At 45.9% G+C, this 27,059-nt stretch overlaps 1 protein-coding gene across 1 annotated transcript in view; it reads left to right on the plus strand.

The window, feature by feature from the left end:
* The window catches only part of LOC134934753 (uncharacterized), a 212,998-nt gene that overhangs the window by 30,127 nt on the left and 155,812 nt on the right, over nt 1–27,059 (plus strand). Inside the window, exon 4 of the mRNA XM_063930119.1 lies at nt 24,824–24,864. Coding sequence (XP_063786189.1) covers nt 24,824–24,864 — 41 coding nt within the window. The remainder of the gene's footprint in view (nt 1–24,823; nt 24,865–27,059) is intronic.

The raw sequence follows: 27,059 nt of genomic DNA on the forward strand, positions 1-27,059 counted from the left end.
CCAGCAAGGCCTGGAGATGTATCCTCATGTTGCCAATAATGGCCGCAAAAGATGTGGGATCTCCAACGGCAACATCTGAAATTAAGAGATAACATAAACATTAATAACTTACTCACATTACTTATTATACAAGCAAGGCACAAAGCACACTTTAATGCAGGCATGTCCAAACTGCATCCCTCAAGCTGGTGTGAAACTACATATACCAGCATGCCTTGACTCAGTTTTGGGGCCAGGGAAAGCCAAAGCTGTGTCAGGGCATGCTGGGATGTGTAGTTTCTCAACAGTTGGAGGTCCGCAGTTTGGACAGGCCTGCTTAATGGCAAAGTTACTACATCATGGCTGTTTTATGGTACAATCATTAGCAGAAAAACACACAAGCCTGCTCTGGGTTTTTTTAATACATTTTTACCGTTTACGAGACCATGGGGTACATTTACTACTATGTGAGTTATATTTAAGATGGAGCGTTGCCCATAGCAAACAAGGAAAAATAAGAATATTATCTTGTAGAAGTGGTTCCCCAATTGTAAAGTATAATCTTATTGGTTGCTATGGGCGACATCCCATGTTAAAGATAACTACCATCTTCGTCAATGTTACACCATGTTGGCATTCATTTACATCTGGAGTGTATTTATGATTTTTTTTATGGGTTTGGTCCTGCATCATCACACTGCATATCAACATCTTCAGAAGGACAACAGATCCTAGCATGCCCACACTCCCTGAAAGCTGACCTTACTAAATAAGGTCAAACAGGTTTGACTTTAGCCAATAATCATTTTGTGAGTGTAACTTTCACACCACAAATCAGTGTGTCATTAGGCTGCATAACAAAGTGAAGCATGTGATTTGTAAGTGCAAATATTAAGACTACACAGGCACAAGTGTAAAAGACCAACAACATACTAAACTCCACTCAGGTCTAACTGTTTCCCTGAAAACCTAACACATATAAACCCTGTTGTCCTGGCAACCCTGTCGACCTAATGAGTGTCGACCTAGAGTGGACACACAAAACATTGCACACATAAACACTGTACATATAATGACACTCACAAAAATGTAAATACAACATGTAGACCATGAAGAATAACACAAATATTTGTCCTTGGTACAAGAATTCCAACAGTACAACACTGCATGTTTTGGCATTGTAAGTGTAAGTAGGTAATCATTTTTGGAGAACATGTTAAAACACTTACTTTCCTCTGCAACATGATGGTTGACAGTTAATTCAGCAGGGGCTTCTTCTGCCCACTCACTGGGTGGGGAATGCGGCTGGATGGGGGAAGGCGGCTGGATGGGGGAAGGAGGAGGGATTGGGGAAGGAGGAGGGATTGGGGAAGGAGGAGGGATGGGGGAAGGAGGCTGGATGGGGGAAGGAGGCTGGATTGGGGATGTAATTTCAGAGGGTGGGTCTGATTGAGAGGGCGAGGGGGGTGGAGAGAAAGTTAAGCCAATAGAGGGTGAGGGGGGCTGAGAAGGTGAGTTTGAAGTTGAAGGAGAAGGGGTATGGGAAGGAGGAGAAGGGGTCACAGAAAGAGATAGAGAGGTGGTGTGAGAAGGGGAGTGGAAAGTGGAGTGGGCCTGGGAAGCTGAGGGGGACTGGGAAGCTGAGGGGGACTGGGAAGCTGAGGGGGACTGGGAAGCTGAGGGGGACTGGGTAGCTGAGGAGGACTGCGAAGGGGAGGGGGAGTGAGAAGGGGAGGGGGAGTGAGAAGGGGAGGGGGAGTGAGAAGGGGAGGGGGACTGGGAAGGGGAAGGGGGCTGAGAGGTCTGCCGTTATTCTCGTCCTATAATGATATTTTTGGAAAAATTTATTTTGCATGTTAAATTACATACTAAACAATTTGAAAAATCACTGTTCTGTTCCATGTAAAAGACTGTGGTTTGTTTTTCTTAAAAATACACATTTTAAAAACATCATCATGTTGCCCACAGCAAACAAAATGAGTCAAAACTTTTACTTTGAAGCTCATTCCTTAATCTATTCCATTGAGTCATATTGATTGGTCTAGGCAACATCACCAGATAACTATTCAAGGCACCTTATTATATAGACAGCACTGATCAAGTATTTGGGTACAGTTTCCTGCCTGGTTATTAATTCTGGAAAACATGCACTTGTTTGGTGACACTTTGCTACAGTCAGTACTGTTTGCCCTAACCACACACACTGTCCTATGTTATAAAAATGGACAATCAGCGTTGCAATTAGCCTACCACTTAGTGTAAATTTCTTAAATTTTTGCTAAGAATCTTATGTAATGTAACTTACTGCGTGCATGCATAGCCCGTATTTGCTGGCGGATCTCCGCCAACAGCTCTGGCGTCCTCCTGCGGAGATCACTCCATCTCCGCGCTAGTTGGATGATTGTCCGCCTGCTGCGGACGCGAGTCCGCAGCAGGCGGCGGACCTCCGCGTAGGCCTCGCGCTTAACCCGATTTGGGATGAAGCGCCCAACGCGGCCTACGCGGCGGTCCATCACCGCAACCAGGACGCGGAGCTCCCGCCTGGTGAAAGGTGCAGCACGCATCATGGCAATGGCGTTTTCCTTATTTGGGCATATATTTATAGTGTCTGTTAGCATGTGATTGGTCAAAAATCTATGTTGTCATTTCTAATAACTTTATTGATCTTTGCAATGCTGTGAAGAGCAGAGTGTTATTTCGCACGAGCGGAAATACGCATTCGCATTAGCAAAATTTTTAGCAAAAAAAAAAAACACAAACACAGACACAGAGACACACAGTTTTGAAAAAATTCCTACAAATATCTGTGTACTCACCACAGTTTGTGTGATCATTCAGCTGGACAGTCACAAAGTGGGTAACATTCAATTTCATTTGTTTGTGTGTTTGTTTAAATAATCAGGATTTTAGGATATAAAACAAATAAGGACACTATTTAGCATCATCACATTTTTAACATTTCAAATCTAAAATTGAAAGCTTAACGTGTTAACGGATTTTTAGTATCAAAAAAATTACACATTCCAACACACCAAAAGCATTACACAATGACCTTACAATATCAAACAAAATGTCAACATTACAAATAATACATAAGCATACTGTGATTTTAATTTGGATAAAAAAGATAATATAAAAACACTATACCTGAAATATTCAGCAACAATGCTTGCCCTGACTTGGCTCCCCCTCCGTGTAACACTCCCCCCACCGAAGTGTCGAACAACCCCTGGCTCCTCATCAGGCAATTCCTCTGTCTGAGGAAGCTCTACGCTACTCCTTACCGCGATATTGTGTAGTATTGCGCACAGAACCACTAGTTTACTTGCCATCTCCGGCGAATACATGATGTCGCCACCAGTGCGGTGGAGCACACGAAACCGCCCTTTAAGGACCCCAATTGTGCGCTCCACCAGCTGCCTAGTGGCAGTAAGCGCGGAGTTAAATGCCGTCTGTGGTCCTGGCCTGGGATTACGGTAAGGAGTCATGAGCCAGGGGGTGCAAGGATATCAACGGTCTCCTGTTTGAGGAAAAACCAAAATTAGAAATAGTAAATTTTGAAAAAAAAAAAAAAAATTGAAAGAAATATGTGCAACAACTCACCCAATAACCACATGTCTGCTCGTTGACTTGATCTTAATCTGTGCCATATCCCTGATTGTCTAATGACATACGCATCATGGGAACTTCCAGTAAACTTTGCGTTCAGGGAAAGGATCTGGAGGGATGGCCCACAAACAACCATTACATTCAGAGAATGAAACAGTTTCCTGTTTCTATAAATTTCTTCATTATGTTTTGGTGGCTGAATAGCTACATGTGTGCCATCCACAACCCCAATAACATGTGGGAAGCGACTACCACCTTCCGCAAATTGCCGCTTCACCACATCTAGGGCACCAACATCCAAAGGCATAGCAATAAATTGCTTCACACGCTTGAGGAAAGCCTGGCAGACACGCCGCAGGACCTTACTGAACTGGCCCTGCGACATGCCAACCAGGTCTCCAACCACATGCTGGTAAGACCCTGTTGCCAAAAAATGTAACACAGCAAGGAATTGTGTCAATGGTGGTATTGCTGTAGGATACCGAATTTCAGACTCCAGATCACTCTCTATTATGGAGAGAGTGTCTAGGATTAGATGTGGTGGCAGCCTGTATCTACGTACAACCATATCATCTGGCATCCCAAAAAGTAGGACACGGGGTCGGAAAATTGGTGGCCTAGCACGCCTCCGTTGCCTTGGTTGATGAGGAGCCGGTTGTGGTTGTGGGGCTGGCGGTTGGGGTGGGAGTGCTGGCGTGGGTTGGGGAGGTAGGGCTTCTGCTGCGATAAATATAGACATCACACACTTTTATAAAAAAAAAAAAAAAATGTTGAATAAGACAAAAACAAAGTCCAAAAAATATGCAAACAAAAAATTTGTAAAAAAAGGGGGTGTCAACTTACTGCAGGAGCGTAAGACATTTTTTCTGGGTTCAATTCAGGACCAAAAAGAATATTATCACAAAAAAGAAAAACAACATTATTTTTATAATGAAAGCTACATATGTTAAATTGTAATTGTTAAAAATACTATTATTTAAAAAAACAGAACATCAAACACATCACAAACACCTACTACAAAATTATGAATAATTGGTTAAAAACATTTAAATAAAACAAACAAAAAGTTAGCCCTTTAGTAGCTAGTCCAGCCAAGAACAACACTACTTTGCTGATCAATCCCGGTAAAAAACATAACATTTATTATCAAGATGGAAAACAAACATAATCAAAACACTTTGAACAAACACAAACAGGCACCAACACAGGCCCAGGGAACTTACCTGATCCAAAATAAAGCAAGGAACTATTTGTGTTATATAGCACACAAAATAAACAAAATAGACTAGGGTTACGTCACCCAAAACAATTCTCCTACAAGAGAGCAAATATGACAGTCAAAAACAACATACAGACCAATAAACCAAACAGGCACCAACACAGGCCCAGGGAACTTACCTGATCCAAAATAAAGCAAGGAACTATTTGTGTTATATAGCACACAAAATAAACAAAATAGACTAGGGTTACGTCACCCAAAACAATTCTCCTACAAGAGAACAAAAATGTCAGTAAAAGCAATGAAGCACAGGTTTATTTGCAAAAATGGACTAGCAAAATATATATGTGTAAAAAAGAATAACAATCAACATAAAATAAACACTTTTAAATCAAAAAATGAACAACAAGACGAATTCCAGAATACTCACAAACGAAAATTCGCAGACAAAATGCTACACTGACTATATTCTAAACGCAAACGAAAGGACAAATGTATGCTTGACAATTACTCACTCTGAAAATTCCTATAGCACCTTCACGCACAAGCCAACAAACTCAAGTGAAAGAAACTCCAAACTACCTACACTCACAGCGTGCAAAGTAGGCCCTTAAATAAGCAGTGCAATCATTAACCAGATTAACAGTGTACACCTGTGTGAATTAACGCTACGCACGTAGGTATATAAGCACACACCTCGGCGTACACACGTCATCACAAACATGGCTTCTCGTGAGCAAATCGCAGCAGAGATGGACCGCATTGCAGAGCAGGAGATGGCATTGCGGAAAAGACGCCTAGATTGCCAAAGGCGCATGTTGGAATACGCCTCTGCGGATGTTGAAGAGGCAGGACCTAGTACTCTGCAAATGTCTGCTTCTGAACCACAACAATTGACTGGGGATACCCTGCCACACACACATAGTGACCAAACTGAGGGAGAATTGGCTTTAGCCACACAAACACAACAGACAGAAGCTGCTAGTGAGGAGGAAGATGGTGATGACCAACAAGAAGAAACCTCACAGGCTACCTCCAGACGGAAGAAAAGACAGCCTGCATTCACTAAGAGGGAGTTGCGTGTCTTGGTCACGCAGGCCATGTCCAAAATCCATAGAGGGCCAAAAAACATGGGGGCTGCTTCAAAAGAACGAATCTGGAGAGACATCACAAAATCTGTGAATGAAGTTGGCTCTGTCGTCAGAACATCACAGGAAGTGAGACGACGGTAAGTGCATATTGACAGTCATTTTTCAGTGATAAGTTGACTAAAAAATGTAGTTACATGTGATGTTATGTCTAGCAAACACAAGCAGAACACGTGTCCTATATATTAGCTTAGACAAATAATAAGACTCTACTTTGTCCCTCTTTCACAATACATATGTAGGTGGGCCGACTTCAAATCCCGCCTGAAGGCAAAGAGGGCTGCGGAGTGGAATGCCTCAAGGGCTACAGGTGGAGGAGCACCTGTCGCTGTGGAGTATACTGACTTGGAGGAGATGGCGATGCCCTGTGTCAGTTATGAGGAGGGCCAAGGGGTGTCTCATATGGACACGGACCTGCCTGAGATCCTGACGGGACATGACTTGGAAGGTAAGTTTACACATTTAGTTGTCTGTAATTTTGACAGTATTTATAATAATAAACTAATTTTGTATCCAACTTTTTTCCCACACATTCTTCTATTTGCTTGCCACAAAACACAGCACAGGGGGGTGATCCGTTTGAGTCACAGGACGGTTATGTGGTTGAGGCTGAGGTGGAGGGACCTAGTGAGTCTGGCAGTGTGGGCCAACAAATCCCACCTCTGCAGGTTCCTACTGGCCCCCCCACCCAGCCCTCTGCTATCCCGGAGATCCTGCTTGAAATCGCTAGGTATGGTGAGAGCCTAAATCGGTTTCAAGACGGGGTCATCCAGGAGGTAAGCCAGATAGCTGTCCGGCTCACTGAGCACCGAACCTGTGTTGAGCAAGGTGTTGCTCAACTCTGCCAAGGTCTGGCAGAGATCAGGCAGGGCCAAGAACAACTTGCCTCCTCATTCCAAAGCCTTGCAAATAACATCTTGCAAGGGCTCCAGGCCATCGCTGTCTCCCTTGCCCACAGTGGCAGAGAGCCACCCACATCGGCTCCCTCCCCTGCCCCTGCCCAGGAAGAACAGCCCACTGGGCAGGCCCAACGAAGGTCGCTCCGCAGACCTTCCAAAGAAGAACAGCCTCAGGCGGGGAGAAAAAGAAGAAAATGATGTCTCTCCAGATGGGCAGCACCCATGTTTTTGATGTTGCCTCTATGTATTTTTGGAGTTGGCTTGTGTGGCCAGAATGGATAACTCCCTCTTAGTGAAATGTATTCTTTCTGTTTGGATGTATTGTAGCCTGTGAGTTTATGTGTATAAACACCAGAGCCATCTTCCTCTTACTAGTGTGCTATGTATTGTTGTGTTTGTGTGGTGGATCCTAATTCTTTCTCATTTGGTTTAAAATTTGTGTGTGGCAGGGTGTGTCATGTTTTATTTATGCTTAAAAAATATACTTTTGTCAGAAGCAGAATTTTGCAGAGTACTGAGTTCTGCTATCTAATGATTGTCAGTGCCATCTGCTTGCTGCTTGGTCCATCTCTGCCTGTGCGACTCACGTGGAGCCATGTTGTTTAAATGTTGTGAAATATTATTATAGTAATAAAAAAGATATTTAAAAAATTTGAGCAGTTTCTTCAAGGTAATGCAGTTCCAGAAAGATTAGGTCAGCATATAGACACTTGTAGACCAATCTGCAAATTCTCCTTAAAAATTGGTAAAAACACCAAAAAAAGGTATGCTTTGCACCACACTTTAATGTCCATATTAAGTAAACAGACACGACGCTTTTTATAAATATCTATGGTCAACAGGACATCATTTCAAACATTGTCAGATATTATAATCAAATATTATTGTGACTTTTAAGACTAAATTAAAGTGTATGCTGCATTATGTGGGTGTTGGTTTATTTGTCAAAAAAGTTGCAGATTTCAAACACTTTCACAAATATTTTCACTTGTTTGTATTTGGTAGTCTTACACACATTAAAACAAGTTTAAAAAATGCTTACACAACAACTTCAACAAAAATCACACCCTTATTTGGCAGTGTGTGAGATTTATATGTGAGTAGAATAAACATGTAATGTGTGTTCAGACAATTGCTGGTTGGTAACTTTCATCTGCTCATTAATTAACAAGTAATTGGACATCAGATGAATGTGCTATCCAATTAACTGCTAATTACTGCATACACACTTGTACCTGTACTTCGCAAATGTAGAGTAACTGCAGACCTACTCGGCTGCTGCGTGAATGTTGCTACGGTTTCCTATGTTAGTTTTAACAGCGACAATGTTTATTTGCGAAAAACACGCCCATTGCGAGTTGCATACTCCCACACTGTACGCCCACTTTCACGCCCATGTCGGAGCATTGCGAAGTCTCGCCTCCGCCACGCCCACGCCACTCCTCGTTTTCGTTTGCCAGTTACGGCTTTTTTTTTTCTGAGTAATTTTGCACAGTTGTCGTACGTATGTACTCGCGCATGCGTAATCACGCATTTGCGCATGCGCAGATACTTACATTTCGTACATTTGCGTTGGAAGACTCTTAGCGACCAACTCGGAATGAGGGCCTCTGTGCGACAGTGACTGTATCTGCATACGAAATGCTACACACAGAATATAGGCATGCCACATATCATTTTAATCAGCAGAAGCTGCTTGTGCCCCTAGGCATACCAGATGCCCTAGGCAATTGCCTAGTTTGCCTATACCTAGGGCCGGCTCTGCCCACAGTGCCAGATCCAAAAATGCCCCAACAGTGCCAGATCCAAAAATGCCCCTACAGTGCCAGATCCAAAAATTCCCCCACAGTGTCAGGTATACAAATGCCCCCACAGTGCCAGGTAAACAATTGCCCTCACAGTGCCAGGTAAACAATTGCCCCCACAGTGCCAGGTATACAAATGCCCCCACAGCAGGTATACTATACAAATGCCCCTACAGCAGTTCTGCAGCTGCTTACCGCTGCTGCTGCTGCTTCTCTGCCCGGCTCTGAGGGTGTCAGGAGGAGAGAGCAGCTATGTCTGGTGGCGTGTAGGACTTCAAACTAGCCGCCAGTTCGTGAGCCAATCAGAGCTCGCGGACCGGCGGCTCCTGATTGGCTGCTGGTCCACGAGCTCTGGTTGGCTCACGAACCGGTGGCTGGTTTGAAGTCTGCAACACACCGCCAGATAGCCGCGCTCTCCTCCTGACAGCTGAGACACGCTGCCGCTGGACTGAGCGGCAGCGTGTCTCAGTGACACAAGCGGGGGACGGGACGGATGGGGCCACAAATGACAGGGGGGCACGGGCCCGAGTGCCCCCCCCCCTGGATCCGCCACTGTATGTGTGGATTTTTTCTGTGGGGAACTGATGGTGCGCCTTAGCAATTTTAAAATATTGTTCGGTGTGCCGCGAGTAAAAAAAGGTTGAAAATCACTGTCCTATACTTTCAATGAAAGTTTGGAGAGCCAAAAATCGGTACAGAACATAAAAAAAGGGACTGTACCTGCCAAAAAGGTGAAGCTGGAGGGTATGCCACTGTATCTGCAGCAAGTCTCTGCGCTGTAGATAGGGGAAAAAAAACACCTTTTACTGCAGCGTCCTATGGGGGCCATTCCGACTAGTGATGTGCACCGGAAATTTTTCGGGTTTTGTGTTTTGGTTATGGGTTCGGTTCCGCGGCCGTGTTTTGGGTTCGGACGCGTTTTGGCAAAACCTCACCGGAAATTTTTTGTCGGATTCGGGTGTGTTTTGGATTCGGGTGTTTTTTTCAAAAAACCCTAAAAAACAGCTTAAATCATAGAATTTGGGGGTCATTTTGATCCCATAGTATTATTAACCTCAATAACCATAATTTCCACTCATTTTCAGTCTATTCTGAACACCTCACACCTCACAATATTATTTTTAGTCCTAAAATTTGCACCGAGGTCGCTGGATGGCTAAGCTAAGCGACACAAATGGCCGACACAAACACCTGGCCCATCTAGGAGTGGCACTGCAGTGTCAGGCAGGATGGCACTTCAAAAAAATTGTCCCCAAACAGCACATGATGCAAAGAAAAAAAGAGGCGCAATGAGGTAGCTGTGTGACTAAGCTAAGCGACCCTAGTGGCCGACACAAACACCTGGCCCATCTAGGAGTGGCACTGCAGTGTCAGACAGGGTGGCAATTGAAAAAAATAGTCCCCAAACAGCACATGATGCAAAGAAAAAAAGAGGCGCAATGAGGTAGCTGTGTGACTAAGCTAAGCGACCCTAGTGGCCGACACAAACACCTGGCCCATCTAGGAGTGGCACTGCAGTGTCAGACAGGGTGGCACTTGAAAAACATAGTCCCCAAACAGCACATGATGCAAAGAAAAAAAGAGGCGCAATGAGGTAGCTGTGTGACTAAGCTCAGCGACCCAAGTGGCCGACACAAACACCTGGCCCATCTAGGAGTGGCACTGCAGTGTCAGACAGGATGGCACTTGAAAAAAATAGTCCCCAAACAGCACATGATGCAAAGAAAAAAAGAGGCGCAATGAGGTAGCTGTGTGACTAAGCTCAGCGACCCAAGTGGCCGACACAAACACCTGGCCCATCTAGGAGTGGCACTGCAGTATCAGACAGGATGGCACTTGAAAAAAATAGTCCCCAAATAGCACATGATGCAAAGAAAAAAAGAGGCGCAACGAGGTAGCTGTGTGACTAAGCTAAGCGACCCTAGTGGCCGACACAAACACCTGGCCCATCTAGGAGTGGCACTGCAGTGTCAGACAGGATGGCACTTGAAAAAAATAGTCCCCAAACAGCACATGATGCAAAGAAAAAAAGAGGCGCAATGAGGTAGCTGTGTGACTAAGCTAAGCGACCCTAGTGGCCGACACAAACACCTGGCCCATCTAGGAGTGGCACTGCAGTGTCAGACAGGGTTTCACTTGAAAAAAATAGTCCCCAAACAGCACATGATGCAAAGAAAAAAAGAGGCACAATGAGGTAGCTGTGTGACTAAGCTCAGCGACCCAAGTGGCCGACACAAACACCTGGCCCATCTAGGAGTGGCACTGCAGTGTCAGACAGGATGGCACTTGAAAAAAATAGTCCTCAAACAGCACATGATGCAAAGAAAAAAAGAGGCGCAATGAGGTAGCTGTGTGACTAAGTTAAGCGACCCTAGTGGCCGACACAAACACCTGGCCCATCTAGGAGTGGCACTGCAGTGTCAGACAGGGTTTCACTTGAAAAAAATAGTCCCCAAACAGCACATGATGCAAAGAAAAAAAGAGGCGCAATGAGCTAGCTGTGTGACTAAGCTAAGCGACCCTAGTGGCCGACACAAACACCTGGCCTATCTAGGAGTGGCACTGCAGTGTCAGACAGGGTGGCACTTGAAAAAAATAGTCCCCAAACAGCACATGATGCAAAGAAAAAAAGAGGCGCAATGAGGTAGCTGTGTGACTAAGCTAAGCGACCCTAGTGGCCGACACAAACACCTGGCCCATCTAGGAGTGGCACTGCAGTGTCAGACAGGGTGGCACTTGAAAAACATAGTCCCCAAACAGCACATGATGCAAAGAAAAAAAGAGGCGCAATGAGGTAGCTGTGTGACTAAGCTCAGCGACCCAAGTGGCCGACACAAACACCTGGCCCATCTAGGAGTGGCACTGCAGTGTCAGACAGGATGGCACTTGAAAAAAATAGTCCCCAAACAGCACATGATGCAAAGAAAAAAAGAGGCGCAATGAGGTAGCGGTGTGACTAAGCTCAGCGACCCAAGTGGCCGACACAAACACCTGGCCCATCTAGGAGTGGCACTGCAGTGTCAGACAGGATGGCACTTGAAAAAAATAGTCCCCAAACAGCACATGATGCAAAGAAAAAAAGAGGCGCAACGAGGTAGCTGTGTGACTAAGCTAAGCGACCCTAGTGGCCGACACAAACACCTGGCCCATCTAGGAGTGGCACTGCAGTGTCAGATAGGATGGCACTTGAAAAAAATAGTCCCCAAACAGCACATGATGCAAAGAAAAAAAGAGGCGCAATGAGGTAGCTGTGTGACTAAGCTAAGCGACCCTAGTGGCCGACACAAACACCTGGCCCATCTAGGAGTGGCACTGCAGTGTCAGACAGGGTTTCACTTGAAAAAAATAGTCCCCAAACAGCACATGATGCAAAGAAAAAAAGAGGCGCAATGAGGTAGCTGTGTGACTAAGCTCAGCGACCCAAGTGGCCGACACAAACACCTGGCCCATCTAGGAGTGGCACGTCAGTGTCAGACAGGATGGCACTTGAAAAAAATAGTCCCCAAACAGCACATGATGCAAAGAAAAAAAGAGGCGCAATGAGGTAGCTGTGTGACTAAGCTAAGCGACCCTAGTGGCCGACACAAACACCTGGCCCATCTAGGAGTGGCACTGCAGTGTCAGACAGGGTTTCACTTGAAAAAAATAGTCCCCAAACAGCACATGATGCAAAGAAAAAAAGAGGCGCAATGAGCTAGCTGTGTGACTAAGCTAAGCGACCCTAGTGGCCGACACAAACACCTGGCCCATCTAGGAGTGGCACTGTAGTGTCAGACAGGATGGCCCTTCAAAAAAATACTCCCCAAACAGCACATGATGCAAAGAAAAATGAAAGAAAAAAGAGGTGCAAGATGGAATTGTCCTTGGGCCCTCCCACCCACCCTTATGTTGTATAAACAGGACATGCACTCTTTAACGAACCCATCATTTCAGCGACAGGGTCTGCCACACGACTGTGACTGAAATGACTGGTTGGTTTGGGCCCCCACCAAAAAAGAAGCAATCAATCTCTCCTTGCACAAACTGGCTCTACAGAGGCAAGAAGTCCACCTCATCATCATCGTCCGATTCATCACCCCTTTCACTGTGTACATCCCCCTCCTCACAGATTATTAATTCGTCCCCACTGGAATCCACCATCTCAGGTCCCCGTGTACTTTCTGGAGGCAATTGCTGCTGGTGAATGTCTCCACGGAGGAATTGATTATAATTCATTTTAATGAACATCATCTTCTCCACATTTTCTGGAAGTAACCTCGTACGCCGATTGCTGACAAGGTGAGCGGCTGCACTAAACACTCTTTCGAAATACACACTGGAGGGAGGGCAACTTAGGTAGAATAAAGCCAGTTTCTGCAAAGGCCTCCAAATTGCCTCTTTTTCCTGCCAGTATACGTACGGACTGTCTGACGTGCCTACTTGGATGCGGTCACTCATATAATCCTCCACCATTCTTTCAATGGTGAGAGAATCATATGCAGTGACAGTAGACGACATGTCAGTAATCGTTGGCAGGTCCTTCAGTCCGGACCAGATGTCAGCACTCGCTCCAGACTGCCCTGCATCACCGCCAGCGGGTGGGCTCGGAATTCTTAGCCTTTTCCTCGCACCCCTAGTTGCGGGAGAATGTGAAGGAGGAGATGTTGACGGGTCACGTTCCGCTTGACTTGACAATTTTCTCACCAGCAGGTCTTTGAACCCCTGCAGACTTGTGTCTGCCGGAAAGAGAGATACAACGTAGGTTTTAAATCTAGGATCGAGCACGGTGGCCAAAATGTAGTGCTCTGATTTCAACAGATTGACCACCCGTGAATCCTGGTTAAGCGAATGAAGGGCTCCATCCACAAGTCCCACATGCCTAGCGGAATCGCTCTGTTTTAGCTCCTCCTTCAATGTCTCCAGCTTCTTCTGCAAAAGCCTGATGAGGGGAATGACCTGACTCAGGCTGGCAGTGTCTGAACTGACTTCACGTGTGGCAAGTTCAAAGGGTTGCAGAACCTTGCACAACGTTGAAATCATTCTCCACTGCGCTTGAGACAGGTGCATTCCACCTCCTTTGCCTATATCGTGGCCAGATGTATAGGCTTGAATGGCCTTTTGCTGCTCCTCCATCCTCTGAAGTATGTAGAGGGTTGAATTCCACCTCATTACCACCTCTTGCTTCATATGATGGCAGGGCAGGTTCAGGTATTTTTGGTGGTGCTCCAGTCTTCTGTACGCGGTGCCTGAACGCCGAAAGTGGCCCGCAATTCTTCGGGCCACCGACAGCATCTCTTGCACGCCCCTGTCGTTTTTTAAATAATTCTGCACCACCAAATTCAAGGTATGTGCAAAACATGGGACGTGCTGGAATTTGCCCAGATGTAATGCACGCACAATATTGCTGGCGTTGTCCGATGTCACAAATCCCCAGGAGAGTCCAATTGGGGTAAGCCATTCTGCGATGATCTTCCTCAGTTGCCGTAAGAGTTTTTCAGCTCTTTGCGTATTCTGGAAAGCGGTGATACAAAGCGTAGCCTGCCTAGAAACGAGTTGGCGTTTGCGAGATGCTGCTACTGGTGCCGCCGCTGCTGTTCTTGCTGCGGGAGGCAATACATCTACCCAGTGGGCTGTCACAGTCATATAGTCCTGAGTCTGCCCTGCTCCACTTGTCCACATGTCCGTGGTTAAGTGGACATTGGGTACAACTGCATTTTTTAGGACACTGGTGAGTCTTTTTCTGAGGTCTGTGTACATTTTCGGTATCGCCTGCCTAGAGAAATGGAACCTAGATGGTATTTGGTACCGGGGACACAGTACCTCAATCAAGTCTATAGTTGGCTCTGAATTAACGATGGATACCGGATCCACGTTTCTCACCGCCCAGGCTGCCAAGGCCTCAGTTATCCGCTTTGCAGCAGGATGACTGCTGTGATATTTCATCTTCCTCTCAAAGGACTGTTGGACAGTCAATTGCTTACTGGAAGTAGTACAAGTGGTCTTCCGACTTCCCCTCTGGGATGACGATCGACTCCCAGCAGCAACAACAGCAGCGCCAGCAGCAGTAGGCGTTACACTCAAGGATGCATCGGAGGAATCCCAGGCAGGAGAGGACTCGTCAGACTTGCCAGTGACATGGCCTGCAGGACTATTGGCTTTCCTGGGTAAGGAGGAAATTGACACTGAGGGAGTTGGTGGTGTGGTTTGCAGGAGCTTGGTTACAAGAGGAAGGGATTTAGTGGTCAGTGGACTGCTTCCGCTGTCACCCAAAGTTTTTAACTTGTCACTGACTTATGATGAATGCGCTGCAGGTGACGTATAAGGGAGGATGTTCTGAGGAGGTTAACGTCCTTACCCCTACTTATTACAGCTTGACAAAGGCAACACATGGCTTGACACCTGTTGTCCGCATTTGTGTTGAAATAATTCCACACCGAAGAGCTGATTTTTTTTGTATTTTGACCAGGCATGTCAAGGGCCATATTCGTCCCACGGACAACAGGTGTCTCCCCGGGTGCCTGACTTAAACAAACCACCTCACCATCAGAATCCTCCTTGTCAATTTCCTCCCCAGCGCCAGCAACACCCATATCCTCATCTTGGTGTACTTCAACAGTGACATCTTCAATTTGACTATCAGGAACAGGACTGCGGGTGCTCCTTCCAGCACTTGCAGGGGGCGTGCAAATGGTGGAAGGCGCAAGCTCTTCCCGTCCAGTGTCGGGAAGGTCAGGCATCGCAACCGACACAATTGGACTCTCCTTGGGGATTTGTGATATTGAAGAACGCACAGTACTTTGCTGTGCTTTTGCCAGCTTAAGTCTTTTCTTTTTTCTAGCGAGAGGATGAGTGCTTCCATCCTCATTTGAAGCTGAACCACTAGCCATTAACATAGGCCAGGGCCTCAGCCGTTCCTTGCCACTCCGTGTCGTAAATGGCATATTGGCAAGTTTACGCTTCTCCTCAGACGCTTTTAATTTTGATTTTTGGGTCATTTTACTGAACTTTTGTGTTTTGGATTTTACATGCTCTCTACTATGACATTGGGCATCGGCCTTGGCAGACGACGTTGATGGCATTTCATCGTCTCGGCCATGACTAGTGGCAGCAGCTTCAGCACGAGGTGGAAGTGGATCTTGATCTTTCCCTTTAACCTCCACATTTTTGTTCTCCATTTTTTAATGTGTGGAATTATATGCCAGTATCAATAGCAATGGCCTACTACTATATTTACTGCGCACAACTAAAAGGCACCACAGGTATACAATGTAGATGGATGGATATTAGTATACTTAATGGATGACGAGTGAAGACACAGAGGTAGGTACAGCAGTGGCCTACCGTACTGCTATATACAGTATAATGGACCTGGTGGACACTGTCAGCAGACTGCTAAACTACTAGTATAAAAATAAAAGCCACCACAGGTATACAATGTAGATGGATGGATAGTATACTTAATGGATGACGAGTGATGACACAGAGGTAGGTACAGCAGTGGCCTACCGTACTGCTATATACAGTATAATGGACCTGGTGGACACTGTCAGCAGACTGCTAAACTACTAGTATAAAAAAAAAAGCCACCACAGGTATACAATGTAGATGGATGGATAGTATACTTAATGGATGACGAGTGACGACACAGAGGTAGGTACAGCAGTGGCCTACCGTACTGCTATATACAGTATAATGGACCTGGTGGACACTGTCAGCAGACTGCTAAACTACTAGTATAAAAAAAAGCCACCACAGGTATACAATGTAGATGGATGGATAGTATACTTAATGGATGACGAGTGACGACACAGAGGTAGGTACAGCAGTGGCCTACCGTACTGCTATATACAGTATAATGGACCTAGTGGACACTGTCAGCAGACTGCTAAACTACTAGTATAAAAAAAGCCACCACAGGTATACAATGTAGATGGATGGATAGTATACTTAATGGATGACGAGTGACGACACAGAGGTAGGTACAGCAGTGGCCTACCGTACTGCTATATACAGTATAATGGACCTGGTGGACACTGTCAGCAGACTGCTAAACTACTAGTATAAAAAAAAAGCCATTACAGGTATACAATGTAGAAGGATGGATAGTATACTTAATGGATGACGAGTGACAACACAGAGGTAGGTACAGCAGTGGCCTACCGTACTGCTATATACAGTATAATGGACCTGGTGGACACTGTCAGCAGACTGCTAAACTACTAGTATAAAAAAAAAGCCATTACAGGTATACAATGTAGAAGGATGGATAGTATACTTAATGGATGACGAGTGACAACACAGAGGTAGGTACAGCAGTGGCCTACCGTACTGCTATATACAGTATAATGGACCTGGTGGACACTGTCAGCAGACTGCTAAACTACTAGTATAAAAAAAAAGCCACCACAGGTATACAATGTAGATGGATGGATAGTATACTTAATGGATGACGAGTGACGACACAGAGGTAGGTACAGCAGTGGCCTACCGTACTGCTATATACAGTATAATGGACCTGGTGGACACTGTCAGCAGACTGCTAAGCTACTAGTATAAAAAAAAGCCACCACAGGTATACAATGTAGATGGATGGATAGTATACTTAATGGATGACGAGTGACGACACAGAGGTAGGTACAGCAGTGGCCTACCGTACTGCTATATACAGTATAATGGACCTGGTGGACACTGTCAGCAGACTGCTAAACTACTAGTATAAAAAAAAGCCACCACAGGTATACAATGTAGATGGATGGATAGTATACTTAATGGATGACGAGTGACGACACAGAGGTAGGTACAGCAGTGGCCTACCGTACTGCTATATACAGTATAATGGACCTAGTGGACACTGTCAGCAGACTGCTAAACTACTAGTATAAAAAAAAGCCACCACAGGTATACAATGTAGATGGATGGATAGTATACTTAATGGATGACGAGTGACGACACAGAGGTAGGTACAGCAGTGGCCTACCGTACTGCTATATACAGTATAATGGACCTGGTGGACACTGTCAGCAGACTGCTAAACTACTAGTATAAAAAAAAAGCCATTACAGGTATACAATGTAGAAGGATGGATAGTATACTTAATGGATGACGAGTGACAACACAGAGGTAGGTACAGCAGTGGCCTACCGTACTGCTATATACAGTATAATGGACCTGGTGGACACTGTCAGCAGACTGCTAAACTACTAGTATAAAAAAAAAGCCATTACAGGTATACAATGTAGAAGGATGGATAGTATACTTAATGGATGACGAGTGACAACACAGAGGTAGGTACAGCAGTGGCCTACCGTACTGCTATATACAGTATAATGGACCTGGTGGACACTGTCAGCAGACTGCTAAACTACTAGTATAAAAAAAAAGCCACCACAGGTATACAATGTAGATGGATGGATAGTATACTTAATGGATGACGAGTGACGACACAGAGGTAGGTACAGCAGTGGCCTACCGTACTGCTATATACAGTATAATGGACCTGGTGGACACTGTCAGCAGACTGCTAAGCTACTAGTATAAAAAAAAGCCACCACAGGTATACAATGTAGATGGATGGATAGTATACTTAATGGATGACGAGTGACGACACAGAGGTAGGTACAGCAGTGGCCTACCGTACTGCTTTATACAGTATAATGGACCTGGTGGACACTGTCAGCAGACTGCTAAGCTACTAGTATAAAAAAAAGCCACCACAGGTATACAATGTAGATGGATGGATAGTATACTTAATGGATGACGAGTGACGACACAGAGGTAGGTACAGCAGTGGCCTACCGTACTGCTATATACAGTATAATGGACCTGGTGGACACTGTCAGCAGACTGCTAAACTACTAGTATAAAAAAAAAGCCACCACAGGTATACAATGTAGATGGATGGATATTAGTATACTTAATGGATGATGAGTGACGACACAGAGGTAGGTACAGCAGTGGCCTACCGTACTGCTATATACAGTATAATGGACCAGGTGGACACTGTCAGCAGACTGCTAAACTACTAGTATAAAAAAAAGCAACCACAGGTATACAATGTAGATGGATGGATAGTATACTTAATGGATGACGAGTGACGACACAGAGGTAGGTACAGCAGTGGCCTACCGTACTGCTATATACAGTATAATGGACCTGGTGGACACTGTCAGCAGACTGCTAAACTACTAGTATAAAAAAAAAGCCACCACAGGTATACAATGTAGATGGATGGATAGTTTACTTAATGGATGACGAGTGACGACACAGAGGTAGGTGCAGCAGTGGCCTACCGTACTGCTATATACAGTATAATGGACCTGGTGGACACTGTCAGCAGACTGCTAAACTACTAGTATAAAAAAAAAAGCCACCACAGGTATACAATGTAGATGGATGGATAGTATACTTAATGGATGACGAGTGACGACACAGAGGTAGGTACAGCAGTGGCCTACCGTACTGCTATATACAGTATAATGGACCTGGTGGACACTGTCAGCAGACTGCTAAACTACTAGTATAAAAAAAAAGCCACCACAGGTATACAATGTAGATGGATAGTATACTTAATGGATGACGAGTGACGACACAGAGGTAGGTACAGCAGTGGCCTACCGTACTGCTATATACAGTATAATGGACCTGGTGGACACTGTCAGCAGACTGCTAAACTACTTGTATAAAAAAAAAAGCCACCACAGGTATACAATGTAGATGGATGGATAGTATACTTAATGGATGACGAGTGACAAGACAGAGGTAGGTACAGCAGTGGCCTACCGTACTGCTATATACAGTATAATGGACCTAGTGGACACTGTCAGCAGACTGCTAAACTACTAGTATAAAAAAAAGCCACCAAAGGTATACAATGTAGATGGATGGATAGTATACTTAATGGATGAAGAGTGACGACACAGAGGTAGGTACAGCAGTGGCCTACCGTACTGCTATATACAGTATAATGGACCTGGTGGACACTGTCAGCAGACTGCTAAACTACTAGTATAAAAAAAAAAGCCACCACAGGTATACAATGTAGATGGATAGTATACTTAATGGATGACGAGTGACGACACAGAGGTAGGTACAGCATTGGCCTACCGTACTGCTATATACAGTATAATGGACCTGGTGGACACTGTCAGCAGACTGCTAAACTACTAGTATAAAAAAAAAGCCACCACAGGTATACAATGTAGATGGATGGATAGTATACTTAATGGATGACGAGTGACGACACAGAGGTAGGTACAGCAGTGGCCTACCGTACTGCTATATACAGTATAATGGACCTGGTGGACACTGTCAGCAGACTGCTAAACTACTAGTATAAAAAAAAAGCCACCACAGGTATACAATGTAGATGGATGGATAGTATACTTAATGGATGACGAGTGACGACACAGAGGTAGGCACAGCAGTGGCCTACCGTACTGCTATATACAGTATAATGGACCTGGTGGACACTGTCAGCAGACTGCTAAACTACTAGTATAAAAAAAAAGCCACCACAGGTATACAATGTAGATGGATGGATAGTATACTTAATGGATGACGAGTGACGACACAGAGGTAGGTACAGCAGTGGCCTACCGTACTGCTATATACAGTATAATGGACCTGGTGGACACTGTCAGCAGACTGCTAAACTACTAGTATAAAAAAAAAGCCACCACAGGTATACAATGTAGATGGATGGATAGTATACTTAATGGATGACGAGTGACGACACAGAGGTAGGTACAGCAGTGGCCTACCGTACTGCTATATACAGTATAATGGACCTGGTGGACACTGTCAGCAGACTGCTAAACTACTAGTATAAAAAAAAAGCCACCACAGGTATACAATGTAGATGGATGGATAGTATACTTAATGGATGACGAGTGACGACACAGAGGTAGGTACAGCAGTGGCCTACCGTACTGCTATATACAGTATAATGGACCTGGTGGACACTGTCAGCAGACTGCTAAACTACTTGTATAAAAAAAAAAAGCCACCACAGGTATACAATGTAGATGGATGGATAGTATACTTAATGGATGACGAGTGACAAGACAGAGGTAGGTACAGCAGTGGCCTACCGTACTGCTATATACAGTATAATGGACCTAGTGGACACTGTCAGCAGACTGCTAAACTACTAGTATAAAAAAAAGCCACCACAGGTATACAATGTAGATGGATGGATAGTATACTTAATGGATGACGAGTGACGACACAGAGGTAGGTACAGCAGTGGCCTACCGTACTGCTATATACAGTATAATGGACCTGGTGGACACTGTCAGCAGACTGCTAAACTACTAGTATAAAAAAAAAGCCACCACAGGTATACAATGTAGATGGATGGATAGTATACTTAATGGATGACGAGTGACGACACAGAGGTAGGTACAGCAGTGGCCTACCGTACTGCTATATACAGTATAATGGACCTGGTGGACACTGTCAGCAGACTGCTAAACTACTAGAATAAAAAAAAAGCCACCACAGGTATACAATGTAGATGGATGGATAGTATACTTAATGGATGACGAGTGACGACACAGAGGTAGGTACAGCAGTGGCCTACCGTACTGCTATATACAGTATAATGGACCTGGTGGACACTGTCAGCAGACTGCTAAACTACTAGAATAAAAAAAAAGCCACCACAGGTATACAATGTAGATGGATGGATAGTATACTTAATGGATGACGAGTGACGACACAGAGGTAGGTACAGCAGTGGCCTACCGTACTGCTATATACAGTATAATGGACCTGGTGGACACTGTCAGCAGACTGCTAAACTACTAGTATAAAAAAAAAGCCACCACAGGTATACAATGTAGATGGATGGATAGTATACTTAATGGATGACGAGTGATGACACAGAGGTAGGTACAGCAGTGGCCTACCGTACTGCTATATACAGTATAATGGACCTGGTGGACACTGTCAGCAAACTGCTAAAAAGACTACTAGTATAAAAAAAAAAGCCACAGGAGTGTTTTTCAGGCAGACAACGTATACTGGTGGTCACTGTCAGCAAAACTGTGCACTGTACTCCTGCTACAGCTGCTCCCCAGTCCCCACAATTAAGCAGTGTGAGCACTCAGCACAGATATATTATGCAGCACACTGAGCACAGATATGGTATGGAGCATTTTTTTCAGGCAGAGAACGGATAAAAAACTGGTGGTCACTTATCAGCAAAACTCTGCACTGTACTCCTCCTAACAGCTGCTCCCCAGTCCTCCCCACAATAAGCTAAGCAATCAGATCAACTGTGTAACTATATAAACGGAGAGGACGCCAGCCACGTCCTCTCCCTATCAATCTCAATGCACGTGTGAAAATGGCGGCGACGCGCGGCTGCTTATATAGAATCCGAATCTCGCGAGAATCCGACAGCGGGATGATGACCTTCGGGCGCGCTCGGGTTAGCCGAGCAAGGCGGGAGGATCCGAGTCTGCTCGGACCCGTGTAAAAAAAGGTAAAGCTCGGGTGGGTTCGGTTTCTCGGAAACCGAACCCGCTCATCACTAATTCCGACCCGTTCGCACGCTGCACTTTTTCGCAGCCGTGCGAACGGGTCAGAACTGCGTATGCAAACGCAAGAAGATTGATAGGAAGAGGCCGGCCGGAGGCGTCAACTGACCACCGTTTTCAGGGAGTGTCCATCCGAATGCAGGCATGCCCAGCCGTTTCCAAGGAGGTATCCTGACGTCAGCTCCGTCCTGGATGATCGCAGCAGGTGAGTAAGTCCTGAGCTCTCTGCAAAAGCGTTTGCGGCCCTGCGCAGTGATTCCCCCCTCCCCTGTAGGCGGCGACTACCTAATCGCAGCAGTGCTAAAAGTAGCCTGCTAGCAATCAGGCCGGCATGACCCCCTATGTTCTGCTGCCAGTCCACCTGCCCCCCCCCCCCCCCGGCATCAACAATCCCCTCTCCCTAGCCACGGTGCAGGTGGAACAAAACCTGCTGCGCCTACCGGCATATATGTGTATGAAAGCGGCGCAGAGGAGGGCTTTCATAGGCCTCCCTGCGCCACATACTCTCTGAGCCCCGGAGCCTCCTCTGCGCGTGATGTCACAGAACTGCCCTCCCGCCACAGCCGCGCCCAGATCCCCAGAGGCCCTGACTCCGCAACACAGCACCTGGGCTGCCGGCCTGGAAGCCCCGAGATGGCTAATGTAACGGATAGAGAGGGTGATATCACGGAGGGTAATGTCTGGACGCTGGATCAATGTACAAGGTGACAGTGCTGTGCAGTGCAGTGGGTGGTGTGCAGTGTCACTGACACTGCACAGCACTCTCACCTTTTACATTGATTCAGCCAGTCAGTCAGTTCTGCCAGCCAGTCACTATTGTTAGCGCCGGTGTCCCAACGCGCCGCATTACAGGGAAGTAGACGCACTAAATAAACTACAGCTACCAGCAGCTCTTAGCGCAGGAGCATTCCGGCCCTTAGGGCTGCTGGGAGCTGTAGTTTATTGAGTGCATCTTCTTCCCTGTAATGCGCCGCGTTGGGACACTGGCGCTAACAATAGTGACTGGCTGCTGTGCGAGTCTCCAGGAGAGCCACTGCCAAATGGAGGACAGCAGCTTAGCTGCTTCCAGGAGGAGAAGCAGGGGAAGCATTTCCCGCCCCTCCCCCACTTGCAGTCCCTCTGGGCCCCATCCGCGGCACACCCACACCCCCCCTCCACCACCCGCGGTGGCTCCGGACACTCTCCCCCACCCGAAGCACCCCCGCCCCTTCCCCACCTGCAGCACCACCGCACCCACCCCTCCCCCACCCGCAACACCCCCGCAATCGCTCCTCCCCCACCCGTGGTGGTTTCGGACCCGCTCCCCCATCTGCGTCTCCCCCGCACCTGCCACTCCCCCAACCACAGCACCTACTAGGTGATTCATCAGGCTCTGCGTGCGCTGTTCAAGTTGTTGCAAGGAGCTTCGACCCATTAACCATCGGACACCCTTTGTCCGTGCAATATTTAATCACTCACACAATTTTGATTGGAGGTAATACTCCATATAATACAAATATTGCATGCCACAAGGGCGTGCAAGGGTTAAGAGGGCATAGCCCCTTACGACGGTGTGAAGAGCGCCCGTAGGGCACGATGAATCACCTAGTATATATACATATATAAATAAAGAAACTTTTACCTCACAATTTTAACACATATATATTCCCATACTATACACATTTATATTACTGACACGTTAGCTATAATTTGGCTACATAAATAATCCCCTTGGTGTGATATTCAATAACACTATACAGTGCAGATTCCAGGCACGTTCAACTGGAGTGGTCGTGAGCGGCACCGGGCTTTTAAGGGTGGCCATCTATTTCTAATGTGGTGCCGGCTGTAAGCCAAGCAAAGCTCGCGGACTCATGAACCACCACCATCTTTGAGATGGCCGCTGCTGGAGATAGGAGAGGGAAACCAAACTGGGGTGTGTATATGCCAGCAGTAACCAGGAAGATAGGGAGAGAGAGATTACAGCCTCCCCATATGTTTCCGACCGTTGTGTTTTTCCCCCAATCCTCATCACTGGGGGCAATATGTGTAAGGAGCACTACTGTGGGCATTATGTGTAAAGCTGGGTACACACTGGGATGACAGGCATTCAAATGCCTGATGTTAATAAAGGATGGAATGGCCATGTTCCGTCCTTCATTAGCATAAATGATGACGCTGCCGATATCGCTAGGTTTGTTGTGCAACACATCAAACCTAGCGTATGTCACAAGCGTTCATGTGCGTGGGCAATCCTGCGTACACAACGGCATTTTGGAACGACATCGCTCCAGTGTGTACCCAGCTTTAGGCTGCCAATTGTGTGTATAGAGGGGTGTGTGATATTTTATATATATATATATATATATATATATATATATATATATATGTGTAGTTTGATAACCTAATATATAATTGCAAGGCCACGCCCACCTTCACAGGAGCGCATGCGCCTTAGGAGCACGCATTGGGGTGGGGGGGCTTCAAAGATTCTAGCTCAGGGTGCTAGTAGGACTGGAGCTGCCCTGGCAGTATATTCCGACATGTACGGTATATGTATATTGATCAAAAAGAAATTAAGTAATAAGAATTATCAAAACTATTGTTTTAATGCATTTACTGTATGTTGTTAATGGTTTTGTAATTTTTTTTACCCTTTTTACAGATGGTGTCTCATATCAGATTCCAAAACTGAAACCTCTGGATGTAAGAAACCTCTACTATTCCTGTTTATTACCATATAAAACATCATGTTACCACAATTATTGTGTATACTGCTGCACCTGTGTATAATGCCCACATGTATATACTGCTGCACCTGTGTATAATGGCCACATGTATATACTGCTGCACCTGTGTATAATGCCCACATGTATATACTGCTGCACCTGTGTATAATTCCCACATGTATATACTGCTGCACCTGTGTATAATGACCACATGTATATACTGCTGCACCTGTGTATAACGACCACATGTATATACTGCTGCACCTGTGTATAATGCCCACAAGTATATACCGCTGCACCTGTGTATAATGCCCACATGTATATACTGCTGCACCTGTGTATAATTCCCACATGTATATACTGCTGCACCTGTGTATAATGACCACATGTATATACTGCTGCACCTGTGTATAACGACCACATGTATATACTGCTGCACCTGTGTATAATGCCCACATGTATATACAGCTGCACCTGTGTATAATGGCCATATGTATATACTGCTGCACCTGTGTATAATGCCCACGTGTATATACTGCTGCACCTGTGTATAATGCCCACATGTATATACTGCTGCACCTGTGTATAATGCCCACATGTATATACTGCTGCACCTGTGTATAATGCCCACATGTAAATACTGCTGCACCTGTGTATAATGCCCACGTGTATATACTGCTGCACCTGTGTATAATGCCCACATGTATATACTGCTGCACCTGTGTATAATGCCCACATGTATATACTGCTGCACCTGTGTTTAATGCCCACATGTATATACCGCTGCACCTGTGTATATTGCCCACATGTATATACTGCTGCACCTGTGTATAATGCCCACATGTATATACTGCTGCACCTGTGTATAATGCCCACACGCACCCTTTGGCTCATAATTTTTTTTGTAAATCTGGCTCTGGTACTAGCCAGTGCCTCCTGAGCCATTTACCTCACCGCACGTCCCTGTGCCCCGGGCCCCCCAAGTAAAAAATACCCCGATGTCCTGCTGCGCATGCGCTGCCGCCCTTTACTACCTCCGCTGGGATCCCTCCGTCGCGACTACGTCTGTGTACAAAAGAGCCCCCCTCCCCCGTATTTCATACTTACCAGTCCAGGAGCTGATGTCCGCTGCTCCGGTGAGCGCTGCCGGGCGCCAGGTCCTTCTTCTGCGCTGCGACCCCCGATGCTGTAAAGTGAGCTGCCACTTTGCAGCGTCACTTTACTGAACTGGGGTCACAGCGCAGCAAATGGGGCACCCGGCGCCCGGCAGAGCTCACAGAAGCAGCTACCACCGGCTCCTGGGGCTGGTAAGTATGATTTTTTTTTTTTTTTAACACTGTGATCAGCTTGTGTGTCCATCGGACACACAAAGCTGATCACTGGAGCCCGGTTCCCGCACAACTTTCCCTGCCAAGGGCAAAAGGGTGCAGATGGCAGTGCTGCCCTGTGATAATTACACCAGCCTAAACTGGCGAGATTACCACAGGGCACACTGCAGTATTTTTTTACATCGATTTTTGGGAAAACTGCTCCAAGTGCCCTTTAATTCATTTAGGTGATACTAAAATAATGTGAAAAGGGTGTGAAAACAGAAAACTCCCCTTTTCAGATTATTTTAGTAAAAATAATGTTAATAAATGGGCCCCATAATCCGGCCCTGTATTAATAACGTAACGTTTGTGATTTGGATGCTGTGACAATGGTGGTCATTCCGAGTTGATCGCTAGCTGCTTTCGCCCGCTGCGCAGCAATGAGGCAAAAAATCGGCTCTTCTGCGCATGCGTATGTGACGCAATGCGCAAACGCAATGTACTATTACAACGAACGATGTAGTTTTGCACAGGGTCTAGCGAAGCTTTTCAGTCGCACTGCTGACCGCAGAGTGATTGACAGGAAGTGGGCGTTTCTGGGTGTCAATTGACCGTTTTCAGGGAGTGTTTGAAAAAATGCAGGCGTGCCAGGAAAAACGCAGGCGTGGCTGGGCGAACGCAGGGCGTGTTTGTGACGTCAAAACAGGAACTGAACAGTCTGAAGTGATCGCAAGCGCTGAGTGGGTCTGAAGCTACTCTGAAACCGCTCAAAATTATTTTGTAGCCGCTCTGCGATCCTTTCGTTCTCACTTCTGCTAAGCTAAAATACACTCCCGGTGGGCGGCGGCATAGCGTGTGCACG

The sequence above is a fragment of the Pseudophryne corroboree genome, chromosome 6 (genome assembly GCF_028390025.1).
Source record: "Pseudophryne corroboree isolate aPseCor3 chromosome 6, aPseCor3.hap2, whole genome shotgun sequence".
In the NCBI taxonomy this organism is placed as follows: Eukaryota; Metazoa; Chordata; class Amphibia; order Anura; family Myobatrachidae; genus Pseudophryne; species Pseudophryne corroboree.